The sequence below is a fragment of the Mustela nivalis genome, assembly GCF_964662115.1.
Source record: "Mustela nivalis genome assembly, chromosome: 18".
Classification (NCBI taxonomy): Eukaryota; Metazoa; Chordata; class Mammalia; order Carnivora; family Mustelidae; genus Mustela; species Mustela nivalis.
This window is the reverse complement of record NC_139037.1, coordinates 45,464,944-45,480,773: the sequence shown is the minus strand read 5'-3', so window position 1 is coordinate 45,480,773 and position 15,830 is coordinate 45,464,944. Positions and strand designations below refer to the sequence as shown.

The 15,830-nt window shown below is 48.6% G+C and overlaps 1 protein-coding gene across 2 annotated transcripts; it reads left to right on the top strand.

Moving 5' to 3' along the window:
• Window positions 1-250: 250 nt before the first annotated feature.
• On the top strand, window positions 251-14,812 carry BLVRB (biliverdin reductase B). Of its 2 annotated transcripts, none has more exons than XM_082709274.1 (5): window positions 251-612; window positions 9,988-10,152; window positions 10,289-10,378; window positions 11,486-11,614; window positions 14,554-14,812. In XM_082709274.1, the coding sequence occupies exons 1-5, from the start codon at window positions 534-536 to the stop codon at window positions 14,709-14,711; spliced, it is 621 nt and encodes a 206-aa protein (XP_082565400.1). In that variant the 5' UTR covers window positions 251-533; the 3' UTR covers window positions 14,712-14,812. The 2 variants fall into 2 exon arrangements, with proteins under 2 accessions (XP_082565400.1, XP_082565401.1); XM_082709275.1 differs by having other exon boundaries at window positions 419-633.
• Window positions 14,813-15,830: the final 1,018 nt, after the last annotated feature.

Genomic DNA, 15,830 nt, shown 5'->3' with positions numbered 1-15,830 from the left:
GGCTACTCACAGTCCCAGAGTCACACGGGCACATATACACACAGTTACAGGGGCACACCCTCCCTCCCTCACTTTCTTCCCTTGCAGCTTCCAGAAAGCCTTTGGGCACAGTGCGAACCCCAGGTCAGCGTCAGGCCCTAGGAGAGGGGGCGTGAGCCAGCCGAGGCCGGTGGGCGGAGCCCGAGTTTCGCCCCGCCTCCGGCTGGAGCTCAGAGGCGGGGCACCGGGTCCACCCACGCTCCTCCCAGTTGGCCAGATACGGCCACGCCTCCCAGCCTAAGTGACAGGCGGAGGAAACGGTGCGGGGCGGCAGGCAGAGGCGCGCAGCCTACTACGTCCCGCCCGCCGCGTTCTTCCTGGCTAGAGGCGTGGCCTGTTTGGCCCAGAGGCAAGCTGAGGCGTGGCCTTCTGTCCCTGTCCCGCCCCCTCTCTCCCGCCTGAGAAGGACTGAGAGGGCGGCCAGGCAGCCAGTAGGTTCCGGGTTCCCGCGCGTCGTGCAACTTCGTGGCCTCGCACCCCCACGACTCCGCAGAATGGCCGTCAAGAAGATTGCCATCTTCGGCGCCACGGGCAGGACCGGGCTCACCACGCTGGCGCAGGCGGTGCAAGCAGGCATGAGCTGGGGTGGGCGGGGTATGTCAGCGGGGTGCACGTGCAGCGCATTAGGAAGGGGACTCTTGAGGCTGGTTGGGCCATCAGTGCTTTGGTTTGTGACCTGGGGCAAAGCAGGTGGCGACGGGGACAGTAGTGGGGGACGCTGTGAGATCCAATTTTATGTGAGTCCAAGGACTGGGAATTGGCCTTGGGAGGCAAGGGGGGACTCCAGTGATAGGTTTATATACAGTGCTCTTAGGAAATGTTGTTATTGTAGTTTTGGTGGTTGTTAGCACACCCAGCGAAGACTTCCTCAGCCAGGAAGCGGCTTGCCTCCCAGCGCCTACCGATCTTTCCCAGTGTTAAATCCTCACCGCCCTCAGAACGAGTATCACTTCACTTGACAGAGGAGAAAACTGAGGCCCAGAGAGTGGCTTGCCCAATATCAGACCACTGGAAAGTGCTGGTGCTGGGATTTGAACCCAGCCTGTGCTCTTAACTGCCAACAAAAGTCGATGGGCTCCGGGCTGGGGCACCAAGGCTGGAAGTGGAGACTTCTGGGGGGGGGGGGGTTGCTGGGAGCCCCTAATGGAAAAAGCATAGCAGAGACATAGGTGAAGACTTGGGCTCTGGTCGTGGGAAAGTGGGTGAGAGCTGGAAATTCACAGTTGTCTCAAGAAAAGGGATAAGCACCTCGCAGCCTCCCTGCCTCCACTATCCAGACTTCACCAACCCCCAGTAGGGCCTGGGACTTCCAGATATAGGGCCCCACCCTTGCTGGTCTCAGTGACTCTGAAGATATTAGCTATCTGGGTGCCCCAAAGGGGTGGAGGCTGCTATGATGTCTCATAGCCCAGCCCACCCTTTGCACACTCTGCCTGAGAGTTCCTTGTCAGACAGGCCCACTGCTCACCCCTTCTCCAAAAAGACCTAGTGAGGATCTTGATTTGTGGGGAGGGTGGAAAGAAATTTGTGGATAAGCATTTCTGGGGGAGGAAGTAAGAGGGAGAAGTTTAGAGGTGCTGAGTCACCATGAGGATCTGGATTCTCATGTGACTCCCTTACCCTTAATCCTGAATTCCATGAACAGCGTTTGTCCGCCCTGCTGGGCACAATTGGGACTGCACCCCCAGGCAATTGAGAGCTGAGGCCTAAGTCTCTTCAGAGCCACAGTGAACCCCTGAGCCTCACTGTCCCCATCAGAAAAAGAAGAGCTTGACTGAATTGGGACTTTATTTACCTCAGTCATTCTATGACGCTCGTTCTAGCCTGCCCGCATGCCAATCCCAGCTCTAACACTTACTACCTACATAGTCAAATGCCTTATCACCTGTGTGCCTGGATAACTGGAAAGTGGGAATAAAACTAGTAGCTCTTGCTCCCGGGTGCTTGCAGTGATTAAATGAGATAATATATGGGAAATGTGCAGAACCGTGTTCAGTATATAGTTGGTGCTCAGAGGGATATGAGCCGGAGGGGACTTCAGTAAGCCTTCTATAGGCTAAGTGAATTCATAGTCATGTGAACCCCGCTTAGTTGCCTAAAATTGCTTCAATTTCTCCATCTTCAAAATGGGCAGTTAATACCTTTTAGGGTTGTTGCAATCTGGTGCTTTTCAAACTGTGGGTGATAGCGAGTTCTGAAATATACTTAAGTTGGTCATAAAGGTGTCAGAGTGTATCGCATGTTGAATATTGGTGTTATGAACCTTCTTTCAGTTACCTATGCATGGATTTGTATATACTGGGTTAGGCTTTGAAATTCATTTCGTATTGAGGGTTGAGATCAAAAAAGCCTAAAAGGGGAATGATCTCTGTAACGTACTCTCAGATTGTTAGGAAAAAAAAATGTGTGTTTATGTATAAATGTATTTATATATATATACATATACAATTATGTATGTTATATATTACACACACACAGAAAGATAAAGCAAAAGCAAGCATGAGAATTGAGGTCTTGCAACTTTCCTAGGTATCTAAATTTATTTCAAAATAAAAAATTAAGAGAAAAATATCAAGTAAGGGATTTGTTAAAAAAAAAAAAAAAGAAGAAGAAGAAAAAGATGAAGAAGAAGGAAAAAGTTTGGAAGTACCATCCAAACACTCTGTTTTCTAAAGGGTAAAAATCTGTAAATTCTAAAACACTGCTGTTTGGTATGGTGGCCACTAATCACATGTGGCTATTGAAATTTTCATTTAAATGTGGGTTGTGCTAAAAAATTTTTTTGAAAAACAATACCATTCATCCATTAAAAAGATTAGCACAGCACTTGGCCGGTAAGAGGTTCTCCATAAATGTCACTAATCAGCAAAAATAGAACACTAATGGGCACCCTTGTACTGAGCCTGTGTCCAAGTTCTCTCCAGGAGGACATTTTTCTCCCCCAGAATACCCGGAATTACTAGGGTCCATTTTAACCATTGGTAGTTAACCAATGCCTACATTGGCTCCCTGATGTGTATGAGTACAGCACAGGTTTTGTGTCATTCCCTTAAGAAAGGTGGTCACACGGGATGGGGACACTGGGATTTATCGTTTTCACACTATAGGGGAGACTGGGGTTCAATCAGGGAAGGTGTTTCCTGTGATTCCTCAGCTAGTAAGTGGCAGAGTTGGAACCCAGGTCCATAGGGCAGTAAAGCCTGCACTTTTGTGTTTATCAAACCCCAGGGAGATGGTGGCGAATGTGACGATGTCCCCAGAACTGCAGGGCCATTGATTTACTCCAGGGCAGCGTAAGCGACAGAGAACAATGACAGAGGACACCCAAGTAACCAGCGGCCCCAGGGAAAGGAGAAGGGTGCTTGAGGCAGAGGGGGCAGCACGTGCAAAGACCAGGAGGCAGGAAACAACATGATGGATTTGGGGAACTGAAAGAGGTGCAGTGGGTGAAGAGGGCAGTGGGTCCAGGGCAGGCTGAAGAGGAGAGGACAGACCCCGAGGGACTGGAAGGCTGTTGTGAGGAGCATAGACTTTATCTCAGGGCGCTGTGGGGAGGGGCATCATGGGAGGGATATGAGCAGGAGGGGACTTCAGTGTAACTGTGGAAAGCTCTGCCTGGCTGCCATGTGGAATACGGATGGGAGGGGGTGAGACAGGGGCCAGGAACCCAGGGAGGCCTAGACCAGGACAGGAAATAACATTCTTTTTTTTTTTTTTTTTTAAGGGTTTATTTATTTTTTTTGACCGAGAGAGAGAGCGTGCACAAGCAGGGCGAGCAGCAGAGAGAGGGGGAGAATCAGGCTTCCGCTGAGCAGGGACCCTGACACAGGACTCGATCCCAGGACTCTGAGATCATGACCTGAGCTGAAGGCAGACTCTTAACTGACTGAACCACCCAGGCCCCCAGGAAATAACATTCTGAGATGATTAAAAATTGTGGGAACAGCCAGCACCTACAGATCATTCATTCCTGTGCCAGGCACTCCCCTAAACTTTTCATTTGTCTTAGCTTCATACTTTTTTTTTTTGAACATTTTATTTATTTGAGGGGCGCCTGGATGGCTCATTGGGTTACAGCCTCTGCCTTCGGCTCAGGTCATGATCCCAGGGTCCTGGGATCCAGCCCTGAAACAGGCTCTCTGCTCAGTGGGGAGCCTGCTTCCCCCGCCCCTCTGCCTGCCTCTCTGCCTACTTGTGATCTATGTCTGTCAAGTAAATAAATAAAATATATTTTTTAAAGATTTTATTTATTTGACAGAGAGAAAGAAATCACAAGTAGGTAGAGAGGCAGGCAGAGAGAGAGGGGGGGAGGAAGCAGGCTCCCTGTGGAGCAGAGAGCCCGACGTGTGGCTTGATCCCAGGACCTTGGGATCATGACCCGAACTGCAGGCAGAGGCCTTAACCCACTGAGCCATCCATGCGCCCCAATAAAATATTTTTTTAAAAAGATTTTATTTGAGAAGGAAAGAGAATGAGAGAGAGAGAGAGAGAGAGAGCATGAAATGGGGGAGGGTCAGAGGGAGAAGCAGACTCCCTACCCAGCAGGGAGCCCGATGCGGGACTCAATCCCGGGACTCCAGGACCATGACCTAAGCTGAAGACGGCAGCTACTTAACCAACTGAGCCCAAGTTTCATACTTTTATAACAGCTTTGTTTTGTTTAGATTTCCTTCATATCCCATTTAATTCACCCACTTGAAGTATACAACTTCGTTCTTTCTGGCCTAATCACAGAGTTGTGCAGACATCATGCCAACTAATTTAGAACATTTTCATCACCCCCAAAAGAAATACCTAGAAGTCACCACCACCCTCCATTTTTCTTCTCAACCTCTCCCCCAGCTGTGGGCAACTACTCATCTACTTTCTGTTTGTATGGATTTGCTTGTTCTGGATGTTCCGAATAAATGGAATCCTACACAGGGATTTCTGGGTGGCTCAGTTGGTTAAGCGCTGCCTTCGGCGTCGGTCATGATCCCACCATCCTGGGATCGAGTCCCACATCAGGCTCCTTGCTCGGCAGGGAGTTTGCTTCTCCCTCTGCCTGCCGCTCTCCCTGCCTGTGCTTGCTCTCTCTCTCTGACAAATAAATAAAAATAAAATCTTTAAATGGAATCCTACACTATTTGGCTCTTTGGGCCTGGCTTCTTTCACTTAGCAAAAAAACATTTTTTCAAGATGTATCTATATTGTAGCATGTGTCAGTATGTCCTTTCTTTCCATCATTGGATACTGTTACGTGCATTGTATGGATAGACCATATTTTATTTATCCATGTGGTTGAGGGACATTTCCACTTGGGGCTATTGTGAATAATGCCTCTGTGGACTTTGACCTAATAATTTTTATGTGACCATATGTCTTCAGTTCCCTTGGGCATATACCTAGGAGTGGAAAGGCTGAGTCATCTGGTAACTCCATGTATTTTTGTTGTTGTTGTTTTTGTTTTTGAAGATTTTATTTATTTATTTGACAGAGAAAGAGAGAGAGAGAGAGATCACAAGTAAGCAGAGAGGCAGGCGGTGGGGAATGGGGGAGGAGGGCGGCGAGGAGTGGGGGAGGAGGGCGGCGGGAAGCAGGCTGCCTGCTGAGCAGAGAGCCCAATGCTGGGCTCCATCCCAGGACCCTGAGATCATGACCTGAGCTGAAGGCAGAGGCTTTAACCCACTGAGCCACCCAGCCACCCCAGATAATTCCACTTTTATTCTTTAGAGGAACTACCAGACTTTTCCAAAGTAGCTGCATCATCAGCACACCCATAAGTAGTGTATGAGGGTTTCAATTTCTCATTGTGCACTAGTATTTATTTATTTATTTATTTATTTATTTTTTAAGATTTTATTTATTTATTTGAAAGACGGAGATCACAAGTAGGCAGAGAGGCAGGCAGAGAGAGAGAGAGAGGGAAGCAGGCTTCCTGCGGAGCAGGGAGCCCGATGCGGGGCTCGATCCCAGGACCCTGAGATCATGACCCGAGCCAAAGGCAGCAGCCCAAACCACTGAGCCACCCAGGCGCCCCATCATTGTGCACTAGTATTTAATGTCTGTCTTTTTTATTACCCATTCTAGTGGGTCTGGAGTTGTCTCAGTGGTTTTGATTTGCATTTCTTTGATGACCAGTGATGTAGAGTGTTTCTGCATATTTATTGGCCATTTGTGTATCTTCCTTGGAGAAGTCTCTATTTGGACATTTTGCCCAATTTTTTTTTAAAGATTTTATTTATTTATTTGAGAGAGAGAGAGAGTATGAGAAGGGGAGGGTCAGAGGGAGAAGCAGACTCCCTGCCAAGCAGAGAGCCCGATGCGGGACTCAATCCTGGGACTCCAGGATCATGACCTGAGCCGAAGGCAGTCGCCCAACCAACTGAGCCACCCAGGTGCCCCATTTTGCCCAATTTTTAATTGGGTTTTTTTATTTCTGAGGTGTAGAAATTCTTTATATATCTTAAATACAAGTTCCTTATCAGATGTATAACTTGCAAAAGTTTCCTCCCATTCTATGGATTATCTTTTCGCTTTCTTGATGGTGTCCTTGAAGCACACAAGTTTTTAATTTTGATGATGTCAGTGTGTCTGTGTTTTCTTTTGTGGCTTATGTTTTTCATGTCATAGCTAGGAAACTATTGCCTGATCCAAAGTCACAAAGATTTACAGCTGTGTTTGTTTGTTTCCCTAAGATTTTTTTTTTATGGTTTTTTTTTGGTTTTAGCTCTTACATTTAGGTCTGTGGTCATTTTGAGTTAATTTTCATATATGGTGTGAGGTAGGGATCTGAATTCATTCTTTTTACAGATGGATATCCAGTTGCCCCAGCATCATTTGTTGAAAAGATTGGGGCCCCTGGGTGGTTCAGTGGGTTAAAGCCTCTGCCTTTGGCTCAGGTCATGATCCTGGAGTCCTGGGATCAAGCCCCACATCTGGCTCTCTGCTCAGCAGGGAGACTGCTTCCTCCTTTCTCTGCCTGCCTCTCTGCCTACTTGTGACCTCTCTCTGTGTCAAGTAAATAAATAAAATCTTTAAAAAAAGAAAAGCAAAGACAAGACTATTCTTTCACCCCTTGAATTGTCCCGGCACACTTGCCAAAAATCACCTGATCACGTTAAGTCTTTTGATACATTATTTAAATCTACATTAACCCTGTAAGGTAGAGACTATTATTAGTGTGGCTTTACAAATGAAGGCCCTAAGGCCAAGAGAGGCTAAGTGACTTGCCCCTTGTCATACAGCTAGCTAGTGGTGGGGCCGCAGTTCCAACCCAGGGTTACTTTGAGTGTTAAATGAATTAATATATGTGAAAAGTTGTATAAATATTATCCTTATTATCATCACCTTTGCCCCAGAGTGTTCAAATCTCCCATCATTTGTTTGTTATTTATCTATCTATCTATTTATTTATTTATTTTAAACATGTTGGGTTTTTTCTTTTTTTATTATTTTTTAAGACTTTATTTATTTATTTGACAGAGAGAGAGAAAGCACAAGTAGGCAGAGCGGCAGTAGAGGGTGAGGGAGAAGCAGGCTCCTCACTGAGCAGAGAGCCCCATGCAGGGCTTGATGCCAGGACTTTGGGATCGTGACCAGAGCTGAAGGCAGACGCTTAACCAACTGAGCCACCCAGGGGCCCCTTTGTTGCATTTCTGTTTCAAATATGCACAAGACATCCTCTTCCCAGTGTCCAGTGATGTTTAGCACATGGTGGACCTCTCAGTGGTAGTAGTAATACCTGTTTTCTTGCATGCCGCTTCTCTATAAACTCTCACTAGGGTTACGGGCAGGTCTGCGAGGAGGTCAAAGGCCTTCGTCAAATAGGTTACAGGGTTGGGCAGCGAGGTCTGCGGTGAGGTGCGAGCATCGGCACTGGGGCTTGGGGTCCCTGTCCTTGTCCCAGCTGTCCGGCATGGTGGCAGCAGCACAGGGGGTGCTCTGCTATCCCACATGCAACCCTTTCCCATCATTTGTTTTTAAGAAATACATGAGGACTCGGGGAACCTAGATGGCTCAGTGGGTTAAAGCCTCTGCCTTCGACTCAGGTCATGATCCCAGGGTCCTGGGATCGAGCCCCGAATCGCCCTGCATTGGGCTCTCTGCTCAGCAGGGAGCTTGCTTCCCTTCCTCTCTCTCTTTCTCTGCCTGCCTCTCTGCCTATTTGTGATCTCTCTCTGTCAAATAAATAAAAATTAAAAAATCTTTTTAAAAAGAAAAAGAAATACATGAGGACAGAAGTGGAACAATGTTGTTTTTCCTTTTCTCATTTTCCAAATAATGAATGAATCCTCTCACAACTGTCCTGATGACCCATGAGGTTTCTTGGTTACTATCATTAGGAACTCACAGATTTTTTTTTTTAAAGATTTTATTTATTTGACAGACAGAGATCACAAGTAGGCAGAGAGGCAGGCAGATAGAGAGTGAGAGAAGGAAGCAGGCTCCCTGCTGAGCAGAGAGCCCGATGTGGGACTCAATCCCAAGACCCTGAGATCATGACCTGAGCCGAAGGCAGCGGCTTAACCCACTGAGCCACCCAGGCGCCCCACAGATTTTTTTTTTAAGATTTTATTTATTTATTTGACAGATCACAAGTAGGCAGAGAGGCAGGCAGAGAGAGAGAGAGAGGAGGAAGCAGGCTCCCTGCTGAGCAGAGAGCCCAATGTGGGGCTTGATCCCAGGACCCTGGGATCATGACCTGAGCCGAAGGCAGAGGCTTTAACCCACTGAGCCACCCAGACGCCCCAGAACTCATTTTTAAGTACTTCATGTGTTTCAGTTCTTTGTGGTCCATATTTGTTTGGATAAATCATATTGTCCCTGATCTTTCCAGTGAGCTGTCTCAGTCAGCTCAGGCACCTGTAACAAAATAGCATAGACTGGTGACTTTAACGATAGACATTTATTTCTCATAGTTCTGGAGACTGAGAAGTTCAAGATAAGGTATCGATAGATCTGGCTTCTGGTGAGGACCCTCTTCCAGGATTCCAGACAGCTGTCCTCTTGCTGTGCCTCCCCTGTTGAACAGAGAGTGCTGGTCTCTCTTCCACTTTCTTTTTATTTATTTATTTTATTTTCTTTCTTTCTTCTTTTTTTTCTTTAAGATTTTATTTTGGGGCACCTGGGTGGCTCACTCGGCTGGCTAAGCGTCTGCCTTTGGCTCAGGTCATGATCCCAGGTCCTGAGATCGAGTGCCGCATTGGGCTCCTTGCTCAGTGGGAGCCTGCTGCTCCCTCTGCCTGGTGTTCCTCCTGCTTGTGCACTCTCTGACTCTTGTCAAATAAATAAAATCTTTAAAAAATATATAAACAGGGCGCCTGGGTGGCTCAGTGGTTGAGCCGCTGCCTTCGGCTCAGGTCATGATCTCAGGGTCCTGGGATCGAGTCCCGCATCGGGCTCTCTGCTCGGCAGGGAGCCTGCTTCCTCCTCTCTCTCTCTGCCTGCCTCTCTACCTACTTGTGATTTCTCTCTGTCAAATAAATAAATAAAATCTTTAAAAAAAAATAAAATAAAATAAAATAAAAAATATATAAACATAGAGTTACTCAAAATTCTTTGGGAGGGGACATACCAAGATGGTATGTCCATCTTAATGACCACTTAGACTGAGCCCAGACCTTCAGAAGTAAGCCTAGAGGACCAATTGCATCACTGGGCAACCTTTGGGCAGCTCATATTTTCCTCTATACCTCAGTTTTCTCCAGGACCGAGGATAGGGGGCATAGACCAGTGGGATGCCAGGGTTTAACCCTGTAGTTTCTGGAGAATGGAGCAGTTTGGGAGTGTTGGGGGAGGCCCTTGGAGGCAGGTCGTTTACAAACTGGCATGAAGGTATTGCAGCCTCACAGGGGGCCTGGGGGGTGATTTGGGGTTCATGGCACCCTCTAGGACCCAGCTCCTGGAGCCTGGGGGTGCCAGCCCACAAGCCTACTGACATGCCTTTCTGTCCTTCTTTGCCCACAGGTTATGAGGTGACAGTGCTGGTGCGGGACACCTCCAGGCTGCCCCCAGAGGGGCCCCAGCCGGCCCACGTGGTAGTGGGTGATGTTCTGCATGCGGCCGATGTAGACAAGACTGTGGCTGGGCAGGATGCCGTCATCGTGCTGCTGGGCACCCGCAATGACCTCAGTACTGGGCCCCCCCTCTGCCCACGGCCCACCCCTGGGCCTCGGCCCCCAGCACCACCCCCGCCCCCGGCCCCACCCCTGCCACCCCTGCCACCACCACCACCTGCTAGTGACAGCCACTCTCTGTTCCCTCTAAGGTCCTACCACAGTTATGTCCGAGGGCGCCCGGAACATTGTGGCGGCCATGAAGGCCCATGGCGTGGACAAGGTCGTGGCGTGCACCTCGGGTGGGTGGCGGGGTCATAGGGATGGGACTGAAGGGTTGGGCAGGGCAGGTCCTAGACAGGCAGCCAAAGGCTTCTGCAAGGTGGCATTGGAGCCATCCCAAGTTACTCTGCATTTATTGAGCACTAACTGTGCATGAACCTTGCTGGGTGATGCTGGGGACACAGTGGTGACCAGTACATCCCCAGGCTCTGTACTCCTGGGTCTCATAGGAGGGAAGGAAGTGGTGAACAGCCCCATTGCCACACAGTGATAGGCCCCAGAAGTCAGGGCCAAGATGGAGAAATACAGGCAGAGGGAAAAGGGCCAGAACAGGAGAAACCCTGAGGTGGCCCCTGACCCAGCCCGGGAGGAGGGCAGGGAGAGCCTCCTGCAGGAAAGGACAGAGCCTGGCTTACACAGACCAGGTATGTCCTCTCTCCTCTCACAGAGTTCCCTCATTTATGAGGAGAGAGACATTAAACAAATGCTTGCCTAAAATTGTCCAAAGGACAGATTTCATAAAGGGACAGCTAAAGCGAACAGCATTTACTGAGCACTGACTGTGTGCTAGGCACCATCTGAGCCCTTAGGGACGAATGCCACTTAATCCTCACCAAATTCTGAGTATCTATGCTCACAGAGGCACATGCTAGGTGCTCAGTTAACAGAAGTTCTTATGCCCTGTTGTATGGAAGGCAGAGGAAGCCCAGGGAGGCCCACCAGCTGTGCTGAGTTCATACAGCTCATGGCTGGCTGTCTCTCCACGGTCTCCACGCCTTGCCCCTGGGTTTCATCCTCCCCAAGAAGGGAAGCGACCTGGGGGGTGGGGAGAGGGATCAGTAGGTGCAAAGGCTCTGAGGTGGGACCATGGCGGGGCAGAGTATGTGAAAGGGAGTGTTGGGTAGGCAGACCAGGGAGGAGGCAGATAGGTAACTGGACAGGAACAGGTAGGGAGAGAAGTGGTCAGCCCTTGGGTGGCCGTCAGGAAGCCAGGAGGCTGGGCCAGATGCAAGGCTGTGGAGAGCCCCTGTAGGGTTTTGTCCTGGCCTAAGGCTGGCAGGCTGTGTGGCCTGGGCAGTCTGTGTTCAAGCTTTGGCTCACCATGCCCTGTGTTCCCTCCACCCCAGCCTTCCTTTTGTGGGACCCAACCAAGGTGCCCCCACGACTGCAGGACGTGACCGATGACCATATCCGGATGCACAAGGTGCTGCAGGAATCGGGCCTGAAGTACGTGGCTGTGATGCCACCACATATAGGTGAGTAGGGCTGGGACCTGGTGGCAGGGTCGCCACCAACTCACCCCCCCTCCTGCCTGCAGGGGAGGTCTGCCAGGGCTTCCCCAGCCATTCTAAAATTGCAGGCCTTCCCTTTTCACTTTCTCTTCTCTGTCTTGCTTGCTTTTGTCTCCTTTCTGACACCTTTTTTGCCTCGCTCTGTTGAACCAACCACCCCAAGTTCAGAAATGTAAAACAGCGCTTATTTATTATTATTATTATTTGAAGTGAGTTACTGGAGCTAGCCCATCTTCAAGGGAAGGGGACTTCCCTTTCACCACACAGAGCATATCATTCCTTTCTTTCTTTTTTTTTTAAAGATTTTATTTATTTATTTATTTGACAGAGAGAGCGCGCACAAGTAGGCAGAGCAGCAGGCAGAGAGAGAGGAGCTGACTCCCCGCTGAGCGGGGAGCCAGATGCGGGGCTCGATCCTAGGACCCTGGGATCATGACCTGAGCCAAAGGCAGAAGCTTAACTACTGAGCCACCCAGGTGCCCCATATCATTCCTTTACTTATTTAGTGTGTGCCTCTATCACTAGGATGTTAATTAACTCTTTGAAGGCAGGGATTTTGTTTAATTTCAATCACAGCTGTGTTCCCACTACCCAGAACAGGGCTCAGCATATAGTAGACACTCAGTAAATACTTGTCTGATGAACTAATCCAGAGGAACCATACTTCCCAGTGGCGTTGTGGAAAGGATTAAAAACTATATCTACTAGACCTACATTCTCTTTTCCTCTCCCAGGTCTGGAATCCTCCTTGAGAGACACACAGAGTCAGACTCAGGGAGACATTCATTCATTTACTCATTCATTTCACAGATGTCTCTTGCATACAGAGTGTGTGCCCTTGTGACACAGTCACAACATGAGCAGGAGGCAGCAGAGGGAGGGAGAAGCAGACTCCCTGCTGAGCAGGGCACCTGACACAGGGCTCGATCCCAGGACCTCTAGATCATTACCTGAGCTGAAGGCAGGTACTTACCCTGCTTAGCCACCCAGGCATCCCTGCTTTGAGCAGTTCTACTTTGCCTTCTGCCTCCTGGGACCCCTGACAGGAGGAGGCCTGCATACCTTCTAGAGGGTCAAATAAAGTTCAGTGTTTAGGCCCTCCTGGGACCAGAATCCTAAGCTTTGACTCAGCAGCAGTGGTGAGGCTACAGGGTGAAGCTGGGTCAAAATCCCAGCCCCGGCACCAGGTGGACCTCGGGCCCATGGCGTCTGGCCTTGGTTTTGTCGTCTCTGAACAGAGTACGTATTACAGAGTGCCTGTGCATATCTTGACCTCCCGGATTTGAAAGTGAAACCCAAAGACATCAGCCTCAAAAGTATTGAACACATAGTACCATTCTAAAAAAAGGGAAGGGAGTAAATATATCTATTTAAATATATGTATGTTTAAAAAAGGGGGTATATATGTATAAATATATACATATTTTAAACTTTTTTTTCTGAAAAAGAAAAAGAAATTTTTAAAAATTAAAAAAAATTTTTTTTCTGGCTGAACCATTTGAGAGTAAGGTCCAGACCTTGTCACACTCCACTCCTAGAACATCAGTAGGCATTTCCCAAGAAGAAAAGTCTTTGGGAATGACCCTGTGTACCATTAGTGCACCAAGGGAATGGATCTGAACTCTTATCATATCATTTAGTGTCCATGCCATAGTCAATATTCAGATTTTTCAGGGTGCCTGGGTGGCTCAGCGGGTTAAGTCTCTGCCTTCAGTTCAGGTCATGATCTCAGAGTCCTGGGATCAAGACCCACATCGGGCTCTCTGCTCAGCAGGGAGCCTGCCCACCCCCCACCCCCACCTGCCTCTGCCTACTTGTGATCTGTCTCTCTGTGTCAAATAAATAAATAAAATCTTAAAAAAAGTTTTTCAGATTTCTCCAACGGTCAAGAAATATTGGAATGCCTGCGTGGCTCAGTTGGAAGAGCTGCAACTCTTAATCTTGGGGTTGTGGGTTCAAGCCCCACATTGGGGCATAGATTACTTATCTGCACGCACATTGGGTGCAGAGATTACTTAAAAGTAAAATCCTTAAAAAATGTAAAAATATATATATACTTCAATATTCCCTCCCTACGAAATCAGGATCCAACCAAGGATCGTGGGTTGTGTGCTATGCCACCTTGAATCTGGAACAATCCTCCATCTCTTTTTTGAAATATGTCTCATAAAATTAACCAAGCCAGGTATCTTTCTAAATATCCCATGTTCTGGATTTCTCTGCTTGTTTTCTCTCAGGCTCAGATTAAACATTGTTGGCAGGAATGCCACTTGAAAGAGGGTGTGCGTTTTTTCGTGCACATGGTTCCATTCCAGGTTGCCCCTGCACTGGTAGGCTGAGTTCAGTCCCTCAGTTAAGTTGGTCACTGTCAGAGTTTTTTAACTATCATAGTGGAGCCAACAGATGCCCTCCTAATGGCCAGGTTCTGCCTCCAGATGTAAGGACCCAGAGCAAATCTAGCCTTTACCACTGGGAAGTCACCCTTTGCAAGCCTGGGGTTGACTTTGTCTCTTGCGGATTCAGTTTACTCATGGGTAGCATTGAGTTAACCGTTCCTAGCCTAGTCCCTGCTTTATTTCTCTCCTTGTAACATATTGTCTATTTTACTCTCTTATTTGTTGACTTTTCCCAGGGAAGCTCTGCATGCAAAGGGCAGGGGCTCTTGTATGTTTGGCCCTTGCTGATTGCTCAACACCTGACTCCTTATAGGCCATCAGTAAGGATTTGTCGAATGAATGAAGTAAGGGGTATAGACTGGTATCCTCCATGTTTGTAAGGGTTTCATACATCATTGACTCTTATACCTTCTGGGCTGGGGATGCTGTAAGCACCCAGGAGTGATCATGTGCTGTGGGGAGGGGAAAAGACATGGGCTTCAGCCATCCTGTGTCCTTACCTTGCAGGAGACCAGCCGCTGACAGGGGCCTACACGGTGACCCTGGATGGACGAGGGCCCTCCAGGGTCATCTCCAAACACGATTTGGGCCACTTCATGCTGAGCTGCCTCACCACCGATAAGTACGACGGGCACAACACCTACCCCTCCCACCAGTATGACTAGGGCTATGGCCCTGTCTGGGAGGACAGCATTCTGGGAAATGGAGAACAGAGGAAAGGAGTAAATAAACCTTGAGCCAAGAGCTTCAAATTATTCTACAAGAACCAACTCTTGTGACTCTTCCTCTGTCTGGATTTGTGTGGGTGATTCGGGGTCTTTGTCTGCCTCTGGGGAAAGTTTTCATTCATGTATGTCTGGCCCTGTGCTAGAGACCACATGAGGATTGTGAAGGCCCAGGTGTGACCTGAGCTTCACAGATTTCACAGTCCAGGGAGGAAGACACCGGGCCTGCGAAGTGACAACCCAGAGAGGCCACAGCTCTGAAGGAGGCAGCCCAGATGGCTGAGAGAACTATTTGACCAAGCTTGTGGAGCAAAGAAGTTAATAATACTCCTCCACTCAGAGGGGAGAAGTGGTCGGCCCCAAGAGGCTGTTACATGGAAGCTATACCAGGCAGAATCATTATAAAAAGGTTGAGCTTTATTATGAGGTTCTGTGCAAGGAGTGGAGCAGGAGAGAGGTGGGGAGGGGGCACAGTCAGATTTTTGTTTTATAAAGCTGCCCTTGGCTGCTGGGTCAAGGGATACCAAGAGGGAGGCCTTGAGCAAGAGAGTGGGTGTGAGTGGAGTGGACAGTCCATGATGGGGGTGGGGGTAGAGATGGAGGAAGAAGCAAAGAGCTAGAACCTGGAGACAGGGTTACAGTGGGGCCACTCTAACATGAAGGGGAGTGCAGGGGGGGCTGGAAAAGGGGCAGGTTTGGGAGGGGGAAGAATGATCCCTTCCTAATCATGTCCCTCTTTGATATCTACTGTCCCCTGCCCTTGTTCCCCAGAGGCACCTTTCCCGCCTCTGAGTGAGCCACTCCTCCCTCGCTACCTCCAGCCTCCCCCACCCCTACCTTTTCCTTTCCCCTCAAAAAAAAAAAAAAAAAAAAAAAAAATCCATTCCATTCCTATATTGTTTCTGCAAGCAGCAGGATGACTGGTTGACAAATTCCAACCTATGAGAACTGGTCTGAAGAGCCTTAAACCTCCCCCCTCCTCTTGGTGAAACTTGTGGGGGTGGGGCACGACTGGTTCAGGCCTTTGGGGCCCTAGCCCTGTTTTGCTGTTTTTTGTTT

What these genes read in the sequence shown, in the direction of transcription:
- BLVRB (XM_082709275.1), top strand. Translation starts at nt 534, where the DNA reads ATGGCCGTCAAGAAGATTGCCATCTTCGGCGCCACGGGCAGGACCGGG. An exon ending in CATGAGCTGGGGTGGGCGGG is followed by an intron (nt 634 to 9,987) that starts GTATGTCAGCGG and finishes CTTTGCCCACAG; the next exon opens with GTTATGAGGTGACAGTGCTG. An exon ending in GGGCACCCGCAATGACCTCA is followed by an intron (nt 10,153 to 10,288) that starts GTACTGGGCCCC and finishes GTTCCCTCTAAG; the next exon opens with GTCCTACCACAGTTATGTCC.